At 44.8% G+C, this 25,984-nt stretch overlaps 1 protein-coding gene across 1 annotated transcript in view; it reads right to left on the reverse strand.

The window, feature by feature from the left end:
• KLHL3 (kelch like family member 3) overlaps positions 1-25,984 on the reverse strand; it is a 113,612-nt gene that overhangs the window by 48,684 nt on the left and 38,944 nt on the right. The window contains exons 4-6 of the mRNA XM_060091967.1: positions 21,282-21,403; positions 11,849-12,011; positions 10,084-10,086 (exon numbers count right to left, since the gene is read on the reverse strand). Coding sequence (XP_059947950.1) covers positions 10,084-10,086; positions 11,849-12,011; positions 21,282-21,403 — 288 coding nt within the window. The remainder of the gene's footprint in view (positions 1-10,083; positions 10,087-11,848; positions 12,012-21,281; positions 21,404-25,984) is intronic.

Below are 25,984 nucleotides of genomic sequence, written 5' to 3' on the forward strand. Positions count from 1 at the left end.
GGCAACAAGGGAGGTATTGGGCAGGAGCTTCTCACCCAGGGCTGGCACCCCGAGATCCAGGAGGTTTGCGAGGCATGAGCAGGAGGACACAAAGAAGGGGCCCAGACAAAAACTCCTTCCCTTTCCTCTTTGGTCTGAGGACACAGGGCCCAGAGTCTGGGGACCAGAGCCCCCTTTCTGTTAGCAACACTCAAGACACAACAGGATAGAAAAAACAGGAACAGGATGCTCTGGCTAACTCAATTTCCTGGGAGACAGGAGTTCCCCAGAAGACTTTGTACTCAAGTCAGCATTCTTCCCACCCTCTTCCTGGAAAGAACCCACTATGCTACCAGAAGATACCGCCCTGAGAATCAGCTTCTACCTTTAACACTTGTTTGTTTGTTTGTTTGGAGATTTTTTAAAATTTGTTTTGCTTTGCTGTGAATGTATTAAGGGAGAATGTAGTGACTAACAATCAGAAGACCTGGGTTCAAGTCCCAGCTCCACCTCTTACTGTCACTTCTTTCTAGGCTTTGGCTTCATGAATCATAAAATGGGATGGTAATGCCTGACCTCAGTCTCCAGGTTGTTTTGAAGTTCAAAAATGAGAATATGTATTAGCCCATTTTGAGATCTCTAAGAAACTCTTTAGAAATGAAGGAGGAATATTATGCACCCTTGTTCCTGAGTCATGAAGTCCAGTTCTGTGGGCAGCACTGCTCTCCAACAGAGAAGCGTTTCCACAGCATCAGAGTCATCCTTTGAGACTGCAGGTCCTGCAGGCAAGGCTGTGGACCTCAAAGGTCTGAAGAGACCCACTTTATTCCATTGAGTTCCACAAACTTTCTAGTGATATAAGTTACTCAGTTTCTTCAGATGAGAACACTGAAGGCTTCAGTATTCTCATCTATTAAATAGAGCGAATAATAGCACCTATTTCATAGAGGTGTTATGGGCATTAGATAAGCAAATATACGTAACTCACATTTCCTGAGACCATTGTAAGTGCTCAATAACTGTTCATACATGATGTGCCAAATACAGTGTTTCTTCAAAAATGAAGAAAGCAGAGCCGATGCCTACAAGGAGGCCACTGGCTTACAAAAGGGTAAAACGAGGCACCAGCAACTTCAACCCAAAGTCCACAGGGCCATGACTGGGAGAGGCACTCCAAGTTAAATAAAAGCAGGCAAATTCAGAGCATGACTAGAGAACAGCAATAGCTCAGTCTAGCTAGAGGCTAGGCTGTGTCTTCATTCATCTAACACATACGTATAGAGCATCCTGTGCCAGGCTCCCAGAGATGCAGGAGAGGCAGGCAAGGCTCAATCTTGGGGGATGGGTGAAATATGCAGGGCATAGTATCTTTCAACCATGGGCTAGCCGCTTGAAGGGGGACTCTCCAAAATAAACTCTAACTTTTCTTGTCTTTTTGCTTTCTTTTCCTTTAGGGAGGAGTGTAAACAGGAAAAAAAGAAAAAGTCAATTAATTAACCATTCTGACTGAGAGTCCCAATTAACCAGGCTTCACTATAAGTAGCAAACACTGTTTAGGATCCAAGTTTTGGAATGGAAATAGTGCGTTGTTTAAGTTATTGGGTATTTAATTTTTCTCTTCATTTGACTAATTTTTTGCTTATGGAATATAAAGAGGGAAAACATGATTTAAGAGATTATAATAACAAAAAATCATAACATTAAGAGAAAATGCAGAATACAAATTTATAGATACTGTTTGATCACAAATATGTAAGTCTAGAATTTCAGGATTAAAAGATGGTTCTTTACTTCCCCTCTGTACTCAAATAAAAAGTATTATTATAAATATTTTAAAAATCCAAGTTTTGGAAACACTGCTTTGGGAAAGATTTCCAGGGTTCTCCCTACTTGCTGCAAATAATAATAAAGCCTTCCTTCTCCAAAAAAAAAAAAAAAAATCCAAGTTTTGATTAATGAAACATTAATGGATCTGTTCCTGTCCATTTGGATGAGAAATTTTGGAGAAGGGGAGGGGCACCAGACAACTGCAAATCCTTTCCCTGGCAAGCAACACACACATATCTTCCCAATGGTGAAAGGATGAGGAAATTGGGTGGCACATTCCTAGGAAAGGGGGCATAATTGGGTCTTTTCAAGGAAGTAGGCCTGGAGAAAGTTAATGGCTTTTCCTAAAAACAGCTAACACTGTACTAAGTATTTTACATATATCATGTCACTTATATCTTCCAAAAGCCCAGCTGAAGTGAATATCAATATCTCCACTTTACAGATGGAGAAATGGAGGCTTGGAAAGCCTAAGTTATGAGCTTAGTATCATGCGGCAGTAAAGTGGTAGAGCCAGGTTTTGAAATTAAAGCTGTCTGAATATAATAACAAACATTCTGTTAAGTATTATAGTCCTCAAGATAATAAAAACTTGTCCTGAGCAAGCCATTTTGGTAAAATTCAATATAGACATCAGAGTACCCTAAGAATCCCTCTTAGGGATACTGCAGAGAAAGAAAGAAACAGGAATCTAAAGATATTTCTTTAAAAAAAAATCTTAGAGTAGTAGTGTTCTAAACATTTTGGCATCAGACATGGATTCAAATCTCAGACCCGGATTCAAATCTCAGACCCAACCCTTGGATTGAAATCTTTCTCTAATCCACCTGTCTTCCAGGCTAGATGCTGTGATATTCTTCTGTGTTCCCAAAGCCACCCAAATAGGAAATTAAAATTTTCATACTGCTAGTCAACCTGTCTTACCACCTGAGATCTTCCTCTCAGGGTAGGGTCTGTCTTATTTGAGTCTGTCTATGTGAATGTGAATCCTCAGTGTCCAGGACAATGTCTGCAGATATTGAGCTCTGCAGTTACTGTGCTTCCTTGTCCATTCTTCAGGACTGCTTAGGGCTCAGGCAACCTCTCAAGCAAGTCCCAAGTCCATTCCTCCCTCTTGATGGGATGAAATAAACCTAAGCCTTTGATCAGGTTCATTTAAACTACAAGCCCAGGGCTTCCCTGGTGGCGCAGTGGTTGAGAGTCCGCCTGCCGATGCAGGGGACGTGGGTTCGTGCCCCGGTCCAGGAAGATCCCACATGCCGCGGAGCGGCTGGGCCCGTGAGCCATGGCCGCTGAGCCTGCGCGTCCGGAGCCTGTGCTCCGCAACGGGAGAGGCCACAACAGTGAGAGGCCCGCGTACCGCAAAAAAAAAAAAAAACAAAACTACAAGCCCAGACAATAACCCATCTATGACTTCTTTGACCTGCAGAGACGAAATGAATCCAGTTATTCCAGGGCCAGTGGCCCCAGAAAAAAAGGTATGAGTGCCTCTGAATGGAACCACTGATCATGCCCCCAGGAAAGAATAGCTGACACAGGTGGACACACAAACAGAATCAAAACACTTTAGCAGGGTAAAAAAGAGAAAACAGCTGATTTAAATTTCTCTCTCCATTATCCTATTTTGGGAGGGCAGAGGTAAGCTTTCTTGAATCAATATTTGGCTTTCAGGGCCCACAGTTTCCTTGCTCCAGGGAGAAGGCTCAGCTCCCACAGAGAAGTAACACAGATCTACCTTGACCTCTTCCCACAAGGGGTCATGACCACCAGCCCTCAGACTCTAAATTTCACTGACTCCACTCTCCCTGGGATGGTGGGATACAATCTCTCTTTCCATGTCCACCTAATTCCAGAAGTATATATGTTGTACCTCCCCTTTCTCTCTATCACACACACACAGAGCAAAGGGCTATATCAAAACTACCCAGTTATCAGTGCTACTGATTCAACACAAAAAAGTTTCCTGTTCTCCAGAGTATGGAAGGAACAGGGAAGTTTCCTAAAATTCCAACAAGGAGAACAACTAACAACAAAAAATACCTGTGTCTGCACTAATGCTTCACTTGCCACCTTCAAGGTAGAAGCAGAGGTAGGAGTGAGGCAACCACCATGGACAGAGAGGCTGAACTGGCCTGGGAAGATGTGAAAATAAACAGTGGGCTCAGAGCACAGGCCCTGGAGACAGACAGCCTCATCATGAATCTTGGCATTGCCACTCACAAACTATGTGATCTGGAGCAAGTTACTAAACTTCTCTGGGGTTTCCATTTCTTCATCTATAAGTTGGGAAAGTAATAACTACTTCTGATAGTTATGTGGCCACTTATAGTTATGAAGTGTGTAGCACCATGCCTGGCACCTTGCAAGTGTTCAGAAACGGTAGAAACTCCCACCATGATCATCACCACCATTATTACTTTAGGATGCCAAGTTGGAGGCAGCAATTTCACAAGATGACCCTCAGTGAGTCAGAGGTTCATGTGTTTTAAAATGCTTTGTCAAAGTTTTTTGCTGCCCTTAGTTTAATTACTTCATTCCATGGTCTCAAATGACTCTATCAATCGAAAAAAAAGGCCATTTCTCTCCACAAACACATGAAATTCGATGGCTTTTCCATCCCATGGCTGGAGGGTTTCAGCTCAGCTTTGGCAGACTGATGTGAACAAAATGTCCAAAGAATTTTAACTGCCATTTCATTAACAGGGTCCCATTAATATCCCTCCCAACCAGCTCTGCTGATGGTCCAGTGCATGGCCATCCAATTACCAAACAACAAAGTCCCCATAAACCTGGGCCCAAGCCTCTGAAGTTAAATATTAAGCAGTCCCTGGAAAGAATAACAGTGAGATATAAGAAGTCACAGGATACAAAATACACAGAAATCTCCTGCATTCTTATACAATAACAACAAAAGATCAGAAACACAAATTAAGGAAACAATCCCATTTACCACTGCAACAAAAAGACTAAAATACCTAGGAATAAACCTACCTAGGGAGACAAAAGACCTGTACACAGAAAACTATAAGACACTGTTGAAAGAAATCAAAGACGACACAAACAGACGGCGAGATATACCATGTTCTTGAATTGGAAGAATCAATACTGTGAAAATGACTACACCACCCAAAGCAATCTTCAGATTCAATGCAATCCCTATCAAATTACCAATGGCATTTTTCACAGAACTAGAACAAAAAATTTTACAATTTGTATGGAAACACAAAAGACTCTGAATAGCCAAAGCAATCTTGAGAAAGGAAAACAGAGCTGGAAGAATCAGGCTCCCTGACTTCAGACTATTCTACAAAGCTACAGTAATCAAGACAATATGGTACTGGCACAAAAACAAAAATATAGATCAATGGAACAGGATAAAAGTCCAGAGATAAACCCACACACATATGGTCACCTAATTTATGACAAAGGAGGCCAGAATATACAATGCAGCAAAGACAGCCTCTTCAATAAGTGGCGCTGGGAAAACTGAACAGCTACATGTAAAAGAATGAAATTAGAACACTCCCTAACACCACACACAAAAATAAACTCAAAATGGATTAAAGACCTAAATGGAAGGCCAGACACTATAAAACTCTTAGAGGAAAACACAGGCAGAACACTCTTTGACATAAATTGCAGCAAAATCTTTTTTGACCCACCTCCTAGAGGAATGAGAATAAAAACAAAAATAAACAAATGGGAGCTTTAATTAAACTTAAAAGCTTTTGCACAGCAAAGGAAACCATAAACAAGATGAAAAGACAACCTTCAGAATGGGAGAAAATATTTGCAAATGAAGCAAGTGACAAAGGATTAATCTCCAAAAATATACAAACAGCTCATGCAGTTCAATATCAAAAAAACAAGCAACCCAATCAAAACATGGGCATACGATCCAAACAGACATTTTTCCAAAGAAGACATACAGATGGCCAAGAGGCACATGAAAAGATGCTCAACATCACTAATTATTAGAGAAATGCAAATCAAAACTACAATGAGATATCACCTCACACTGGTCAGAATGGCCATCATCACAAAATCTACAAACAATAAATGCTGGAGAGGGTGTGGAGAAAAAGGAACCTTCTTTCACTGTTGGTGGGAATGTAAACTGATACAGCCATTGTGGCAAACAGTATGGAGCTTCCTTAAAAAGCTAAAAATAGAATTACCATACGACCCAGCAATCCCACAACTGGGCATATACCCAGAGAAAACCATAATTCAAAAAGACACATGCACCCCAGTGTTCATTGCAGTACTATTTATAATAGCCAGGACATGGAAACAACCTAAATGTCCATTGACAGAGAAATGGATAAAGAAGATGTGGTACATATATATACAATGCAATATCACGCAACCATAAAAAAGGAACGAAATTGGGTCATTTGTAGAGATGTGGATGGACCTAGAGACTGTCATACAGAATGAAGTCAGTCAGAAAGAGAAAAACAAATATTGTATATTAATGCATACTTGGAATCTGAAAAAATTGGTATAGACAATCTTATTTACAAATCAGAAATAGAGACACAGACGTAGAGAACAAACGTATGGATACCAAGGGGGAGGGGGTGGGATGAATTGGGAGATTGGGATTGACATATATACACTATTGATACTATGTATAAAATAGATAACTAATGAGAACCTGCTGTATAGCACAGGGACCTCTACTCAATGCTCTGTGGTGACCTAAGTAGGAAGGAAATCCAAAAAAGAGGGGATATGAGTATACATATAGCTGATTCACTTTGCTATACAGTAGAAACACAACATTGTAAAGCAACTATACTCCCATAAAAATTTTTTTAAAAAAGAAAAAGAAACAGGCTGTGCAAAACACTAGGGTCCTTTTCCCAGTTACCCAGGAGAACTATGATACCATCAGCTGGGGGCAAGGGTCTAAGCAGTCAGCTTCTAACTATGGGGCTCACCCTCCCCCAGCCCAGAATAATATATATCACAGCAAAAATCTGGGGGCATAACCCTGAAGGGCAAACTGGACCCAGAGGAAGCAGAAGGGACTGCCACAGCAGGAAGAAAAAGGCCCATTCCAAACAGGAAATCAAATAGGGTGGAAAGAGGTCGTGCTCCAGCCTGGCAGAGCCATGCTGTGTCCACCTTCGCCAGGGGTATGAAGACTTATCAGAAGGCCATCATCGACCTTAAAAGTAGTTCCTCTTTTAGAGAGCAATTTGGCAGTATCTTTTTTTAATGCTCACTCTCTTTCAGGTACTTTATGCTGCTAAGATGGTACTCTACAGGTACAAGCTCACTATTACTTACAAAGCAGCAAGTTTACTCCAAAATATTACATAAAATAATTCTTGCTAAAGTATTTTATGTAAAAGAAAAAAGCTGGTAACATTAATGTTCATCAAGAGAGGACTAGTTAAATAAATTGTAGTTCATTACAATTCATCCCTATGATGCAGTAGACAAAAACAGTAAGATGTAGCCATACACAAGGGTCTGCGAAGAACTCCAAGATATTGTATTAAGTAAAAAAAAAAAAATTTTTAAGTATAATGAGTACATAAGGCTTCTATTTGTGTAAGTTAAAAAGCATAATATATACATATTTTGTAGGGATACCCAAGAGAGTCCCCTGCTCCCTTAAGAGGGGCTGGGAGAAGATCAGCTGAGCATTTTATACTTTGTGTCCTGTTTGAAACTTTTATCATGGGTACAAGTTGCTTTTATTGAATGCATTCTCTAAAGTTTTAAAATAATGGTATAGAAATATGTCTGCTAATATGGAAAGTTGTTCAGAATATACTGCTAAGATTTTTTTAGGCTGGAAAACATACACGTGGAATGAAAAAGACTGGGAAAGCTATATACCAGGGCGCTGCCCGTGACTCCCTCTGGGTAGGATTGTGGCGCTTTTCCTGCTCTTTCTGCCTGTCGGCTGCTTCTGTAATAATCACAGGTGGTTTTGTATTAAGATAGCAATAACAATAGCAATAATAATAAAAACAGAAAAAGAAAGCTCATCTTAGAGAAGGAAGAGGAACAGAATTGAGGCACAGCTTGGGGCTATGGACAGGTGAAGGCAGAGGCCAGCTGGCCAGAGACTAGGGAAGAGGGGGAGGCAGGACATACCCAGCTGTGTATCTGCATACAGAGGAACCACAATCAGAAGCTCTGGAAATGGTCCTCCTCCCCCAAAGTACACGCAGTCTGCAGCAGGGGCAGTGGTGGTGACCCGAGGAGTCCCATCTCTCCACCAGGTCCCAGCTCTGAGGCTCTCTTCCTACAGACGGCGTGAGTGGCAAGGAGGCTCCAGAGCACGGCCCTGGGTGGCACCTACTTCTGCAGGGGGCTCTCCTCCCTGTCCCCCCAACCCCCAAACCATCCTGGAAACAAGGCAGGATGAACTACCCCCATCAGAGAGAGAAGAAAACAGGCCCAGGGCCACTCAGCTCCAAAGTGTTGGCTGGTGTGACCCCTGGTTCTGATCTGGAGGGTCTCCTCGTAGTCTGTGGGCTAAAATACCTCCTAACTCGAGGCATCGGCGGGCCAGGGAAGCCTGTGACCGCAGGGCCTGACACTGCCCCTTGTGTGTGACTCTGGCCAGTACCCAAACCCCCACAGTTAAAATGGGACGAGGTGGTTGCTCTGTCTCAGCAGGTAGCAATGGCAGAGCCACCAGGTTCCATCTCAAGTCAATAGGTGCAAGATCAAAGACACAGAGCAGGCCCACAGCAGTGGGTGGGTGCGAGGGAGTGAGCACAGATAATTTTTTTTTTTTTTTTTTTTTTTTTTTTTTTTGCGGTACGCGGGCCTCTCACTGCTGTGGCCTCTCCCGCTGTGGAGCACAGGTTCCAGATGCGCAGGCTCAGCGGCCATGGCTCACGGGCCCAGCTGCTCCGCGGCATGTGGGATCTTCCCGGACCGGGGCACGAACCCGTGTCCCCTGAATCAGCAGGCGGACTCTCAACCACTGCGCCACCAGGGAAGCCCAGATAATCATTTTTTATTTCCTTCTCTAAGCACTGCACCGTGTGAAGTCTTACCTTCACACTGCTTCTTCTGTCTTCTCATCATGGTCTTATCAACCTCTGCGTTACCACACTACCTTAAAAATATGATTTTTATTTTCCCTGCTGCGCACAGCTGACGGCTGCAAAGAAAACTATCCAGGAGCTGGTCCCAGGCTCCACAGAAGGCCTGAACAACAGGCAGAAGGCTCTCAGCCCTAGGTCACGCTGACCGAGACAGGGAAAGGAGGAGGACTCACACATGCAGTGAGGGGGCTGCCTCCACGTGCTCCTGGGAGGCAGCCTCCCAAGGGGGAAGAGAAGATATCCACGTCTCACTTCTCCACCCCAAGATGACTAAACACCCCACATCTAGCAGAGACAGCTGGCCGTCTGTCTACACTGCTTGGTTGTTGGGATTTGGTAACTGCATGGCACAGACTTCGAGACTCACACTTCCAATGGAAAATGCCAGCTCTAGCCACCAACACTCCACAGTTACTGATTCACAGAGCCACTCTACGTCCAAACTGGGCCTGGAAGCCACAGAATGCAGCAGTTAAAAACATGGCTCTGGGGCTTCCCTGGTGGCGCAGTGGTTGAGAGTCCGCCTGCTGATGCAGGGGACGCGGGTTCGTGCCCTGGTCCAGGAAGATCCCACATGCTGCGGAGCAGCTGGGCCCATGAGCCATGGCTTCTGGGCCTATGCGTCCGGAGCCTGTGCTCCGCAACGGGAGAGGCCACAACAGTGAGACGCCCGCGTACTGCAAAAAAAAACAAAAAAACAAAAAAACAAAAAAAAACATGGCTCTGGAGTAAACACTGTCTGGGTTTGAATCCTGTCTCTGTCTCTTCCAGATGACCTCAACAAATTACTTCGCCCCTCTGTGCCTTAGTTTCCTCAGCTGTTGTATGCATTAAATGCACATAAAATGCTTAGCCTAGAACGTGACCCGAAGTAGAGCTCAGTAAACGCTAGCTAAAAGTAATTCACCAGGACACTGCCTACACACACCCACAATGCTGCAGACCCCAATCACCATGCCCAGATCAGGACCCAGGAGCACCAAGACCATAATATGTTCCCAACTGCATCCTCCCCACTCTCCCACAGGTGAGTCTCACCATCAGACAGTGAAAAGGGCAAAGGGAGAAAACACAGATTTTGAAAGTAGGGGAGAGCCAAGTCAGAAGAACCTGGGAGGCTTTGTTAAAGGTGGGGTTCGGTACACGGCCCAAACCTCAGATGACCTTGTAAGCCAACTACAAAAGGATGTGATACCTGCTGTGTGCATGTAAGCACGTGCACTCTATAGAAGGAGAGGGCTGGGGAGGGGAGACCAGGAAGAGAGACAGAGACCTTCTGGCGTCTAAGCACTCTCCCTTTGCCACTGCACCAGCAGATGTCCACACGCTGACCTGGGCCTGGGCCACGCTCTCAGCTCCTGCTGAAGCAAAGTCTGAACACATCCCTCAAGAAAGTAGCTGGACTAGAGAGGGCTGGACTAGCGACGGCTCCCTGAGAACAGAAAGGAAGTGGGGTACAACGCTGGGAAAGGCAGACACAGGAGGGACAGCAGAGAAACAGGAGAGTCAAGGATTAGGGCCAGGAAGAGTCAGAGGAATTCAGAATTGGGGTGACTGGGGAATATCCTTCACAAAAATCATCATCACTGACATCATCCTAACAACTGGTCCCGTTTGTGTCCTCAGAAACAGACCTCGGGAAGAAATGAGAGTCTGTGTAGGCTCCTGGGGTCTGGGGCTTGATAAGAGCAAAAAAGGATGCTGAAGAACAGAAGAAATGCTTGTTGACTTGTGGATCAAGGGGCTAACACAGCACAGGGAGCTGGCTGGTGGGCAGCCAGCAGGTCCTCAGTTAACTTCCAGACATTAGCTGGACAAGAGACACAGAACAGACAGCAGCGACGCTGGCAGTTGTTTGGGCAGGGGGAAGAATGAGAGGCTTTACTGCAAGGGAAGGAGGTGGCCGTGACTGAATCTATTGATTCATATGACCAGATCTGTTTCCTAGGTCACTCATGACCTTCATCCTCAAGTTGAAATAAATACCAATGAAGACTTCTTTCCAGCTAAACATGGTGGGCTGAACATTCATGTTCATCACTACTCCCTCCAAAAACCCCATTAAAATAGCAAGATGACAAGCTCTAGCAGGGAGAATGTCGCCAAGAAAAATAAAATGGACTCAACAGATTATCTGATATACTGAGAAGACTGTTCAGTGTATCTGTCTTACAAGAGTTAGCGGTTGTAGCAGTGACTGTGTAAAAGAAAAAGCATTTTATTAACTGCCTTACTGAATAAAAAGTTTTCTGATAAAAAACTAATTATAACTTATCTCAGCTGTAGAAATGATGTTAGAAGAATAAAGAGAGGGGAACAGTGTATGTATATGAGGGGGACGTCTATGAAAGCACAATTATTCTCCTGTGAGAAGTCAACAGATAACATCTAAAACTAGTAAATCCAAAAATAGTGGTACAAACATTTTATTTAGGTAAATAGAGGTAAATATCAGACAAATCAGCTTTTAGCTAAATCAGCACATGTATTTTAATTCTTTTAGAATTGCAAGTGAGTGGCTCTAGAGAGCAAGACTTCATGTGGAAAAGCAGAGCAGGAGACTCTTACTTATCATTATAAGCCTTGCAATAGTATTTGACTTTTCCAAATCGTGGTCATAGAACACATTGATCAAAATAGAAATTTTCCTAAATGACAAAGATTTATTTCAAGACCTAGCTCAAATTACTCTTCCCTACGAAGTCTTCTCAGATCTCCTTCCTCTTCTCTCGTGAAAATCACTGTCTGTACCATTCATCTGACAATTAATCACATTCCACTTGGCAATGAGCTGAGCTGTTCTATTGTTAATTATCTTTCCACCTGTGTCTTGTCTCCCTGACTAAATTATAACTTGTTCATAGCAGAGCGCACTTCTCATCATCTTTGAGGAGTCCACCACAGACCAGGTTATTAAATCCACAAGCTCAGAGAGGTACAGCCACCCCGCTCCCCATTACCTGCATAAGCGTTGGCCTGCTGCAGGAGGTCAGTACAGGTGTGCACGTCTGCAAACGCGCGGATACCCAGGCAATTGGTGGGATGCAATTGAGATTGCAGGAAGTCACAGCAGTTCTGGCGAACATCCATGAGCTGCAGCAAGCTGGCTGCTGGGAGCAGCACCTGGAAGAGAAGGTGACATTCTGACTTGCAGGATCCCACCGCCAGGGTCTCATCTCCCCAAAGCAGTGTTCTAATCAGACCACACCCAAGCTCAAGGTCTTTGCACAGCTCTCCACTACCTGCCCAAGTAAGTCCAAACTTCTCGGCCTAGACTTTGAGGCAAACCCACCCTTAGTCCCCACTACTCTCCACTTCATGGACCCTAAGCACCAACAGATTCTCTGTCTCCCTACAGCCCAGCAGTGCCTCCCAGTGGCTAATGTGTATATGAATTCGCCTTGGGATCTTATTAACATGCAGATTCTGACTCAGTAGCTTTAGGGTGGGGCCCAAGAGCCTCCATTTTGAATGAGTACCCAGGATATGCTTGCAGCTGCTTGTCCATAAACCACACTTTGAGTAACAAGACCCTTATAGGCTGAGTGTTTGTGTCCCCCGCAAAAGTTTATACGTTGAATCCCTAACCCCAAATTTGGGCAGTATTTGAAGATAGGTTAAACGCGGTCAGAAGGGTGGGGCCCTAATCCAGCAGGGCTGGTGCCCTTATAAGAAGAGAAATAGATACCAGAATTCTCTCTCTCTCTACCATGCAAGGACACAAGGAGAAGGTGGCCTTCTGCAATCAAGTAAGAAAGTCCTCACCAGAAACTCAATCAGCTGGAACCTTGATCTTGTACTTCTAACTTCTAACACTGTGAGAAAATTAATTTCTGCTGTGTAAGCCATCCACTCTGTGGTATTTTGTTACAGCAGCCCAAGTTAAGACAAATTGGTCCTCCTACCTGGAGAATCACCTGGAGAATTTTAAAAATACTGATGCCTGGGTCTCACCCCCAAAGATTCAACTTAATAGGAATGGGGTGTAGCCTGGACAGTGAGATATTGCTAAAGTTCCCCAGGTGCTTCTAATGTATAGCCAAGTTTGAGAACCACTGCCCTACAGCCTTTAGCTACTGTCTTCACTCAGAGGTCTTTATTGACTTGTTCACAAGCTCATTCACCATTTAATTACTGAACACCTGTGGGCCAGCCTTTGTGATTCAGTGGTAGGTAAGCAAGAGAAATCAGACCTCTGATCTTACAGAGTTTATCATCTACTGGAACAAGAGCATCATCCCCAAATCCACTGGGACTCAAAAGACACACTCTACTCTCCCATCCAACAGATAAATAATAAAGAACATTTCTGAGTACATTCTCAGCAAAAGGAGAGCTAACTTTCCTTTTAAAAGGTCATGAGACACATGGGTATTTATACCATATCCTGGAAGACAGAAATAGTTCCTGCTCAGGTGTGTGTACATGTGTTTTTCCTAAAAGCCAGGGAAGACTAGCTTGAACAGGCCAGATGGGTGCTCAGACTGTCAACCCTGGTCAAGCTCTCTAGGACTTTGCCACAGCTGCCGAAGCCTGCCCTCGGATCAAAAACCATGATCACTGCCAGAGTCCTTCTTGACACCATCTCTGCTACCCCTCCCTCCCCAACCCTGTGGGAGGGGTAGATGTTCTGAGAGTGACTTAACAAAAAGAAATTCAGAAAAAAAAAAATCAGAGCAGAACAGTTTGGCTTGAGACTGCATCACTCAGGGACCCCCAGCATCCATTTCACCCCAAAACAACCCCCGTGTCCTGGGCCTTTGCTCTCAGCTGCCCCCCTGACTCTCAGGGAGAGTGTCTGGGCCAGCCAGACTCCAGGTATTCCCATCCACACGGGCTTGCCCAGGAAGACAAGGGCTGCTAATGCATTTGATTTCTTGACTCAGGGCACTACAAAAGTTTTTGTTTGTTTGTTTGTTTGAGTGATTTAAATTCTGGAGGTTGATTGTCTCCCAAAACAGCTCTGAGCCTCATCTCTAGCTCTCCTCACCTCCATGGGCTAAGGCCAAAATCTCTGCCCCACTGCCCATTCTTGGGCCTTGTCCCACCACTAGGGTAACCAGCCATCCAGGTTTGCCCCAGACCGAAGAGTTTCCCAGGACACAGGACTTTCAGTGCAAAAACTGGGGCAGTTAGCCACCCTTCCTCATTCCTGACCACACACAGATGCCACCAAGAGCCTCCACTAACAGTGGTCCTGCTCCCAAGCTTAAAAGCCTGCTCTCAAAGGGAAGCTCTTCCTACCTGCAGGCTTAAACCTCTCCCTCACGATAGCCAAATTCTAGAAAACATCTCCTCTCTCCTTCCTCTGCCCTCTCTCTTCCACTACCCTATGTCCCCAGCAATACAGCAGTAAATTACCATCCTGTCCTTGGTATTTTCTGAACCACTGATTCATTCCAGAGAAGGAAAAAGATAAGATCACCCGTTCTGGAGACTTTGAGACCATAAGTGAACATAGCCAGGCTCCAAATCTGACCACCTGAGCTCCATCCCCACTAGACAGCCACGTCCCCACGGAGCAGCCATAAACTGGGGAACTCAATTAACCTGTGAGCTTGCTCAGCCTAGCCAAACAGATTCCAGGACCAGATTAGTCTCTCCCTGAGAGTTAAGTGGAGAACCATTAACCATTCTTGCTGAATACATACCAGGAATGGAAAGTCGTGTTCCAAACCCCCAAATGACCTCCATGACACCTGCCCCGACCAGCACCAGCTATAAAGCCTAGAGTTAGGGCCATAGGTTGACCAACCATCCTGGTTTGCTGAAACTTTGCCAGTTTTAGCACTCAAAGTCCTGTGTCCCAGGAGAGCCCTCACTCCTGGGCAAACTGGGCTGGTTGTTCACCCCAGAGACCAGAAACTTGTATCCAGTTACACTAAGAAACCCTGGTGGAGAGGAGTAATCCTATGCTGTCCAGCACACACCCTACTTCGGGCGTGGCAAGCCCCCAAAGGTCAGGTGTGATTAGAGGCCGAAATGGACAGCAGTCTTTTAGGTCTGCAGAGGAGGAATTTCTGAGAGTCCAATCCGCCCCCAGATTGCATCCCCGCCAAGCCAAGATGCCATCACGCCAGGGACACACGCCTCCTCCGCCTCCCTGCCCTCTTCTTCCCCACAAAGATAGCCGCACAGTTTGGGGCTTAATTTTTCAAGCTCATGACAACCATCCAAAGAAACGAAATAATAAATACTTTCTGAACACATTCCTTAGGTTATACTTTCAGTTTTTAGAACCTCCCTGGATAGAGCTACCCACACAGCTTTCAACTTCCCTACTGTTCACAAAACCCACTTAGCAGACAAAAATGATCAGGCTTTCCACCTCTCCACACACCCTCCTCCCATCCTCTTTGGGTCCACTTCTGCCTGAAAGCATTCCCAAGGTGACTTCCCAAAATGAGCGGGGCTGGTGGTTTCTCTAATTGGCCCTTCCCTCCCTTCTCTTTGATCTTATGCTGCAATCCACTTGCTTCATACAGGAAGGCATGAAGAAAAGCAAAGGGATTCAGAATGCTGAGGAGGGTTTAGAGGCTCCAGCCTCTAAACTGTATGTATCACTGCTCAAATGCTGAGTCTCAGGGATAAACGGGGGCCTGATCCAGTAGGGCTCTGGGGGCTGCACACAAGGTGAGTCAACACAAATCCCCAGAGGCTGCAAAAGAAAAGAGAGCGAAAAACTTCCAGGAGGTGGTCTTTGCTTCCCTCTCCCACAACAAGGGCTAAAAGAGGATTTCCTCTTCTCTTATCTTGCCTGCAACTCGACTCCCTCAAGCGGCAGCAGTAACAAGATTAGGAACAAGAGGCCAAGCTCAGGTCCTCAGCTTGGAAACAAGACTGTCCTGGTGGAATCACTAGGGCCGTGCTGCTTGGCCCCTGGAAGGAGGTTGAGACCTGAGAAGGAGCAGTTTGGCTGGAATAGCTGCAGGAAGAGAAGACGACCCTGGGTTAAAAGCTTTCAGCTTGCCTCTCGCCGTCTCAGCATTTTGATTCTGGGAAAACAGGCCCTGGAATGACCCTCAGCAGAGTTTACAGGTTCCCCTCCAGCTTGCAAATGGCTTCCCTCCATTTTTCACATGCAGGCACTGTTTTGTTTTTTTTCCTCTCCCTCGGATAACATGAAAACACAGCAGAGGATATCCCGTCACAGAGTTTGTTTCCTTTAACAAAAACAAAAGGAAATGCCCTGCCTCAGAATGCACCTACTCCTGGAATTTCAGAGAGGCAGGGCCATGCACAGAGGGAGGGTACCAGCCAGAGAGCCAGGTGGCAAGGCTGCCCAGGGCCTCTGCCCACACCACACAGCAGGGGTCTGCCTCTGCCAGCACCAGGCATGAGGCCTGGCACAGAAATAGTGCTAAATCAAAATCTACTGAGGGAAAGAAGAAAGGGAGAGGGAGAGAGAGAGAGAGAGGTGTACAGATAGATAAACAGGAGGGCTAGCAAAACAGTACTGTGATTAAATGTGTCACTTAGAATACTTTTTAAATTTTTTTATTGAAGTATAGTGTCACTTAGAATATTGACTTCTCCACTTACCAGCCATGTGACTAAAGGCAAATTACTTAACCTCTCTGTACCTCTGACTCCTCAACAGTAAAATGAAAATAATAGTACTGCCTTAAAGGCTTGTTGTTGGGCTCAAATGAGATAATACATTTAAAGCAGCTAACCCAGTGTTTGCTGCATAGGAATTCGTCAGTTAAACTGGTTTTTATTATTATTAATTATTACAAGCTGAAGTCAAGATTCTGATCATTCATTTAACAAGAAACTCGAGTTGACCACATCAACAGGGCACAGTGAGCTGGAGAGAGCTGGATTCAAACCCCAACTCCACCACTTACTACCTGTGTGACCGTGGGTACTACCCACTTAACCCCTTGGAGCATCAGTTCCTTCGACTGTAAGAGAAGAATCATAGTAGAACCTTCCAGTGGTGGTTACGATAATTAAATGAAATAATGCATGTGAAATAATCAACACATGCTTGGCTTACAATGAGTATCAATAAGTAACAGTTACGACTTGTTACCTCCACCACAGGCGGGCAGCTCAGACTCTCCAAGGTATGTGTGGCTGGGAAGAGATTTAGGGCATCATCTTCCAGTCACTTAACCAAGCCCAAGTCTCTGCCCCTTGTTTCCCCAGATGCCTCCATGCTCACCACCTCAGTGCACCAAATCCTCAACACACACTTCCTCATAAACAGCTTGTGAGCAACTCTCAGCAGGTACATCACAGCAGTAAGAAGCAACCACATTTTGATCTAAACTTTCTCTTCTCAACTTTCTTTATTTTGTTTTCCCCCAAGGTCACCCCTGACCAAACCATAGTTTAAAGTGAGGGAGAAAAAAGAAAATAGTTCATATATCTGACTGATTCCAAACAATGCAGTTTCCTGAAGGTTCCACATTGTGCTTCTCAGGGGAGCCCCTGCACATGCAGCCCCCTCCCTACTCCCACATACAAATGAACGCAACAGGCCCCTCCAGGGGCTCACACACCAGTAGGGACACAGACAGGTGGAAGAGGAGGCAGGCCTGACCTCCCAGACCTTCTTTCAAGACCCAGCACACACAACACTTCCTCAGTGAGGCCTGCCCTGACCATCCTCATCAAGGGGGTGATGACCATTGCCTGCTTCCTGGGTACCTCCACCCTGGCCCCTACCACACTGGAGGGCACGCATTTGCCTGGACACCTGTCTCCACCTTCAGACTATGTGCTCCTTGATGAAAAAGGTTCTGTGTTCACAGTGCTCTCTGTGCCCATACTGTCTGTTGGCACAGGGTGGCACTCCTCTAAGTGCTTTACCTATAGTAATTCACTTAACCCTCACGCCAACCCTATGAGGTTAAGTACGATTATTATGCCCATAATACAGACAAGAATACTGAGGCACAGAGAGGTTAAGGACCTTCTTGGGGTCACACAGCTAGAAAATGGTGGAGTCAAGGTTTGAAGGCAGACAGTCTAACTCATGACCACCCAACAGAATGGGTACTATTATGATTCCTGTTTTACAGATGAGAAAACTTATCCTTGAGGCAGGATGTCAGGGAGGGTATCAGAGAAGCTCTAGTAGGAAGGAAGCAGAACAAACCAGAGGCTGGCAGAGTAAGAGTCTTCTCTGATCAGAGGTCACTGAGTCCCATGCCCTCACTTTACAGTCAGAAGACTGACCCCCTGCAGTGGGAAAAGGCAAGACTAAGAGTACTGTGTAAATGAACGTCAAAACTGAGGCCTGGGGCTTCCCTGGTGGCTCAGTGGTTGGGAGTCCGCCTGCCGATGCAGGGGACGCGGGTTCGTGCCCCGGTCCGGGGGAGTCCCGCGTGCCGCGGAGCGGCTTGGCCCGTGAGCCATGGCTGCTGAGCCGGCGCTTCCGGAGCCTGTGCTCCGCGACGGGAGAGGCCGCAGCAGTGAGAGGCCCGCGTACCGCAAAAAAACAACAACTGAGGCCTGGACCCAGGGCTCCATTCAGACTTGATTCCTGCCTCATCTTTAGTTCTGCATGCCCTCTGAAGCTGCACGTCTTCATGCTGGCTCCCTCCCCCCGACCCCTACAAAGTAGTTTTTAAAAGTAATGGTGACGCCATTTTCTCCAGAGTCCTCCGATTACGCTATCTGTTGCTACCTGCCTTAAGGTAACTGGTGCTGTAGAGACCACCACTGGGTTAGACCAAAGTTGCAAAGATAAATACCCAGCCAGGCAAAAAGGATCCAGAATGGAACATCTTCTAACTATCTAAGCTTGTAAACACTTTGTACTTTACAGGGAAAGAAAGGTTATTAAATAAACACATGTAGAAAAGGGAGAAAAAAGCTGGGTCCAATTATACAATTCTACAATCTCCCCTAAACAGTGCTTTAAGTTTGTTTGTTTTTGTTTTGTTTTAGTGACCTAAAACAACAAACAAATTTATTTTCTTACATCTGGAAGTCGGAAGTCCTAAATGGGTTTCACCAGGCTAAAATCAAGGTGTCAGCAGAGGTGAGTTCCTTCTGGAGGTTCTGAGGGAGAATACGTTTCTTTGCCCTTCAGGCTTCTAGAGGCACCCACATTCCTTATCTTCAAGGCCAGAAACATCAAACTGAATCCTTGCCAGGTCACATCGCTCTAGTTCTCTCATTCCACCTCCCTCTTCAATTTAAATACCCCTAGCTATTACACTGAGCCCACCTGGATAATCCAAGCTAATCTCCCATCACATGTTCAGCTGATTAGCAACATTAATTCCATCTGCAATATTAATTCCTCTGACATTCAACCTAACATATCCACAAAATTCCAGGGGTTAGGACACGAACATCTTTGGGGGCTACTATTCTGCCTACCACACTGTATGATTAATGAGTTACTGATATACCCTAATGCAAGATTTTTAAAAATTATTTACCCCTGCATATTTTTAGGTTGACATCTAGCATTATTCATTAGAGTTGAAAGGATGTAATTTCTGGCATTTTGTGCATCTCAATATTTATATCAGTCTCAAAAGTACCTAAATGAATTTAAATGTCATGGTGATTTGAAATCACTATCACCCATTAAAAAATTTTTTTCCATACATGCCCTATACATATTTTATACTAAATTACTTTGCACTTACTGTTACTGCCCAAAAGTCATTCAGCTGTTTAAATTCTGCTGCTAGACCTAGTATGTAACCATGACCTCGACCACTCCACTCTGGATGGGAAAGACCAGAAATAATGGAATGGCTATGCATTTTACTGTGTATAAAATAAACCTCAATTTTAAAAGGGCAGGGGAGAATTATACCAGATCACTGTAGAAACTATGCCACCCAAAAGTCTGTCTAGGGGCCAGAGACAAAAGCAGTCTGTACCTTGGGGCAGGCTCTGCAGGCCCAAATGCAGGGTGCCTCAGACCCTCAGTCTGCCTGGGCCCTGACACCCCCAGCAGAGTACCCTTCACCACACCAAGCTAACTTCCACTCATCCTGCAGTCCTCGGCTCAAATCTTATCTCCTGAAAGAGCCCTTCCTAGATTCCCTCCTTCATCCAAATTGTTCCTTTCCTTCAAAGGACTTATCACAATTTGTGCATAAACATTACTTGTGTGCTTATTTGATGAGTGTCCATCTTCACCCCTAGACCACAAATTCCATGAAAGCAGACAATGGAATGACTTCTGCTCACTGGTACAAACACAGTGCCCAATAAAGGGTCTGTTATGTAAGAGGCACTCAAACATCTGGGCCAAATGGAATCAATACACGATTATCAATTCGGCCTCCCAAATACCTCATTCCTAGAAAAGGGGATGGTGGTCTGGATAAGGGAAATAGGTATTTTGGTCACCAGAGAGATATTGGCCTATTCACCTAAATAAGGTGAAATTTTGCTTTAAAAAAAAAAGGAAGAAAAAACCTCCATATCCCATACAATTTCCATTACTTAAATTAAATAGTAAAATCCTTAATGACAAGAAATAGTGTATCCCGCGTCTGTGTTTGGCCTGGTGATTCATAGGGTTCCACCATGGGCCACACCCTCAACCATCTTCCCTTCTGAAGCATGACGCTGATGTCTCACGTCCCCACAGTAAAGATCCACACCTTTGGGTGAAGCAGTGTCTTCGCTGGCTCCTCTTTCAAGCCTCCAGGTGGCTTGGGATGAGGGCAGGGCGGCGAAAGGAGGAAAAGGCACAGACAACTCGTCTCAACGCAACATGCCCCTACTGACACTCAAGCCTGGTGCTTGGCACCTCCACAGGCTCAGAGGCATTTCGCTGATGAACAGTGAGACAAGAAAAACTTTTAACAGCCTCACAAGCCAATACTCAAAATCCCTGAGATGAGATAATGACTGAGGAGAAGAGAGGTCACCCAGGCTTCTAATTCTTCCTTCACCAACACTTTAAACCAGCATGAGTTAAAGACTTTCTGCTCTGGAGCCCAAGCTCATTCAGAGGGATTTTGGCCTAGTGGTTAAGAAAGTGGGTCCCGTGGTCAGGCAGGCAGGAGTTTGACGGTCGTTCACCCTGGCCATGTAACCCAGGGCAAGTCACCTACTCTCTCTGGAGCTTCAGTTTCCTCTCCAGTTACCAACTGAGTTGTTGTGAGGGTTAAATGAAGTGATGATGTAAAACAGTGGGCCCAGGGGCTTCCCTGGTGGCGCAGGGGTTGAGGGTCCGCCTGCTGATGCAGGGGACACGGGTTCGTGCCCTGGTCCAGGAAGATCCCACATGCCGTGGAGCGGCTGGGCCCGTGAGCCATGGCCGCTGAGCCTGCGCGTCCAGAGCCTGTGCTCCGCAATGGGAGAGGCCACAACAGTGAGAGGCCCGCGTACCACAAAAAAAAAAAAAAAACAGTGGGCCCTGAATATACAATACACTGAGCTATTAGTTGGAGCTGATTTTACCTGGACGTTCTCTTCAGTCACCTCAATCTCGGCTGTATAGATGTAGTCAATCAGCTTACTCAGGGTCTGCCCATCCACATCCTTGATTTCTATCTTCTTGGCTTTACTCTCAGACATGTCACCTACAGTTCAAAACAAAAACAAAATGGACATGAACTTGGTGCCTAGGGTGTGCTTAACTTTCACATGGCCTCCTGCCCTGTCTTGGCAACATAAAAGCACTGTCTGTGCTCCCGGAGGCAGCAGAAGGGCTCAGGCACAGAGGAAGATAGACCAGCTGACATCAAGGTCACAACAACTCTGGGTCTGTGATCATCCACAAACCCAATTTCAAGCATTCCCCACTCTATCTGTTATCCATTTCCACTGTGAAAGCAAATCTACACGTGATAAAGCATTCAACCAAGTTACTGCAAACTTGTTCACAGGCGCCAGGGAAAGTGAATGAGATATGCACCTGTCCTCAAGAAGGAGCACCTGTTCTAGTAGGGCAGATATATAAAAATATATGAGATGATAAGAGCTTAATAGAGGTATATGCAAAGTACCAGTAGAACAACAATTTCTTAAAAAAACAATTATTGAGTGCTAACTATGGCCAAGCACTGTGCTAAGCACTTTAAACTGTTGCCTATTTTATTTTATTTTTTTGCTTTATAACAAATTAAATCAGTTATACATATACATATGTTCCCATATCCCCTCCCTTTTGCGTCTCCCTCCCACCATCCCTATCCCACCCCTCCAGGCGGTCACAAAGCACCGAGCTGATCTCCCTGTGCTATGTGGCTGCTTCCCACTAGCTATCTACCTTACGTTTGGTAGTGTATATATGTCCATGCCGCTCTTTCACTTTGTCACAGCTTACCCTTCCCCCTCCCCATATCCTCAACTCCATTCTCTAGTAGGTCTGTGTCTTTATTCCTGTCTTACCCCTATGTTCTTCATGACATTGTTTTTTCTTAAATTCCATATATATGTGTCAGCATACAGTATTTGTCTTTCTCTTTCTGACTTACTTCACTCTGTATGACAGACTCTAGGTCCATCCACCTCATTACAAATAGCTCAATTTCATTTCTTTTTATGGCTGAGTAATATTCCATTGTATATATGTGCCACATCTTCTTTACCCATTCATCCGATGATGGACACTTAGGTTGTTTCCATCTCCGGGCTATTGTAAATAGGGCTGCTATGAACATTTTGGTACATGTCTCTTTTTGAATTATGGTTTTCTCAGGGTATATGCCCAGTAGTGGGATTGCTGGGTCATATGGTAGTTCTATTTGTAGTTTTTTAAGGAACCTCCATACCGTTCTCCATAGTGGCTGTACCAATTCACATTCCCACCAGCAGTGCAAGAGTGTTCCCTTTTCTCCACACCCTCTCCAGCATTTATTGTTTCTAGATTTTTTGATGATGGCCATTCTGACTGGTGTGAGATGATATCTCATTGTAGTTTTGATTTGCATTTCTCTAATGAGTAAAGATGTTGAGCATCCTTTCATGTGTTTGTTGGCAGTCTGTATATCTTCTGTGGAGAAATGTCTATTTAGGTCTTCTGCCCATTTTTGGATTGGGTTGTTTGTTTTTTTGTTATTGAGCTGCCTGAGCTGCTTATAAATTTTGGAGATTAATCCTTTGTCAGTTGTTTCATTTGCAAATATTTTCTCCCATTCTGAGGGTTGTCTTTTGGTCTTGTTCATGTAAACTGTTACCTATTTTAATCAACAACCTATGAGTGTTATTAGTATCATCCCCATATTACAGATGAAGAAACTGAGGCACAAGAGTGTAGGTAATTCATTTTGCCTACAGTCACACATCTAGGAAGGGGCCAGGCTGGGACTGAAAGCAGGGAGTCTGACTCTAGAGCCCCACACTTGTAATCACTATGGTGTACTGAATCCCAAGTATGCAGCCGATAGAGCAACAAACCCTGTCTGGGGAATCCAGGAAGGCATCCTAATAGGAGGTCACATTTGAGCTGGGTATTCCACATGCAGCAGAGGTGAGGAAGGACGAGCTGGATGCAGGAATCATCAGTGCAAAGATAGAAAAGTGCCAAAAGAATAAATGTGGGGAACAGTGAGAGGGCAGCACGGCTGGTACGTGGAGTGACAGTGAGAGGAAGGAGGCTGGAGAGGCAGAGAGGGGCCAGGACTTACAGAGCCCAGCAAACCATGCAAATGAGTTTGCACTTTATCCTAAGAGTAGCACCCCTGAAAGGTTTTAAACGAGGGAATGACATCAACAGATGGGTGTCTTTGAATGAAATTTTGGATGTACTGGTGGAAGCTGGATCAGAGGCAGGGAGAACAGATGGCAGGCCCTGACAATAATCCAAAAAAGAGAAGACAGAGACCTGTGAACTAGGGCAGCAGTGGCACCAAATGTGCAGTCCTGAGGTCTCTGACCTCAGCCCGTCCTCTCCCTACGGCACACAGCTCTATCTAGAGCCAGGCTCCTTCAACAAGGGCTGCTTATTTCAGAAGGAAAAGACAGGCAAGACGTGTCTTTGTAGACTGAAATGAAGGGCAACATGACTACAAGAAACAGGGATTCAGAAGTCCTCATGTGAGTGTGAAAACGGAGCCTGGGTGGTTGTTTTCTCTCTGTGGAATCTGTGCACTGGAGCCAAGAAAATAAAGTACAGTACAGCATGTGGGCTGCAGACACCCACCTCCAAGCTGCATGGACTGCACATGATTCCTCCACCAATCCCCAGTTCCCACCCTGACACAGTTCTAGATATGAATGACTCTGAATAAGGAGGAAAGGTGGGGGCGGGGGACCTATTCCGGACGTTGCCGGCTCCCACTGCTGCCAGATCAGGTAGCCCAGAGACCCCCAGTTGGTTCTCTCTTCTCTCTGACTGTAGTAGAAGCCAGTGAAAAGGCTTTAGCACAAAGAGCCCTGACACAGGACGAAGAGGCAAAGAGGAAACAGGAAAACACGGTGGGTTTCTCCTCTACCTATAAAACAGGCTCTCACAATCTCTTTCTTGAATTTACTCTAAGACAAACAAGAACATACATGCAAGGAAATCAGAAGTTAAATTCATCTCTCCAAACAGCTACTAAGACATTCACAAATAAAGGTCCAGTTGGTAATTATATTGCAAAAGATCATCAAAGATAGCCAATTCTTAGTTTAAGAACTTGGACCTTAGAGGGACTCCCCTGGTGGCACAGTGGTTAAGAATCCGCCTGCCAATGCAGGGGACCCTGATCCGGGAAGATTCCCCATGCCACGGGGCAACTAAGCCCGTGCACCTCAGCTACTGAGCCTGCGCTCTAAAGCCCGTGCTCCTCTACAAGAGAAGTCACTGCAATGAAAAGCCCACGCACGGCAATCAAGAGTAGCCCCCGCTTGCCGCAACTAGAGAAAGCCCACTCGCAGCAACGAAGACCCAACACCCAAAAACTAAATAAATATATAAATAAATTTAATTAAAAAAAAAAAAACTTGGACCTTAGAAAAAAGAGCAACCAGCAACCTGACTGCAAGAACCAAGAGACTCAGAAGCCCTTAGTGAGTGTGAAATCAGAGCCTGGCCTGATTGCTTTCTCTCTATGGAATTAGAGCTTGGGAGTCAGCTTAGGGTTTTATAACTTGGGGGTAAACAAATGGAAACTCCTGAAATTGCATGAAAACATTTGTATATGTGGGCAAAAGTTTGATTTTCTGAGGGGATGAACAAATCATTTTCATCAGTCTCAAATGTCCAAAAAACATTAAGACACAGTTTTCTAGATGGTGGGACTTTGGGAGATTTTTTTTCTTGCTTCTTTATGTGAATCAAAAGTTTCTAATTTCTACATTAAGTACTTAAAACTCCAACAAGCAAGGAAAAAATGAAAAAAAAAAGAAAACCTAGGGTCTCAAAGACATGTATTTTCTGAGAAATTTACCTTATAGGAAATTGGAGACCTATATAAATCATAAGGACTCATAAAATGCAATTTAATATCTCTATGAACCAGTAGAAATCACTGCACCAAACTAAGACATCAGTTTAAACAAACCCTGAAAGTGGCAGTAATAATAGTTGCTACTACATGCAGGCCCTCAGGGTTTACACACATTATTTCATTTAGTCTAGTACCAGCAGGTACTAGATATTACTTCCATTTTATAAATTATAGAACTGGCATATCAAGAGGCAGTTGCACACAGCTCGTAAGAGGCAGGGCTGGGATCTGAACTGTGGCCTAACTCTAGACCTCATGTCATTTCTAATAAATCCCTCTATAATTTAAACCTGACCCTAACTGATGGCTTTGATAAAAGTATTCCCAAACAAAGCCTATGTCCAAATTCTGAGCCAACTTATACTTATTACCCAGTAAGCAAGAACGAAGAGAGATGGGATCTTGTCCTCAACACCTAACAAAGTGCGTGACATATAACAAGCACTGAAATAATATTTGTTGGTACAGGGAAAGAAAGAAAGAAGAGAGGCTTTCTTTTGACATCTCATAAATCCACAGACTCTGATAATTCTAAAGAGGGAGAAATCATCAAAGGCTTGGTCATTCTTACTCCTTCACTCACCTCCACTACTTTGACAAATATTTCTAGAGAACAGAACATAAGCCCAATAAGTCCTTCTCTATTCAAGGTCAACCCAAGAGACCTGTTCTGCTGTTTTTTCTCAAGAGGCCCAGCCCAGCCACTTCAGACTCTGAACTTTCAGA

The sequence above is a fragment of the Mesoplodon densirostris genome, chromosome 3 (assembly GCF_025265405.1).
Source record: "Mesoplodon densirostris isolate mMesDen1 chromosome 3, mMesDen1 primary haplotype, whole genome shotgun sequence".
NCBI lineage: Eukaryota > Metazoa > Chordata > Mammalia > Artiodactyla > Ziphiidae > Mesoplodon > Mesoplodon densirostris.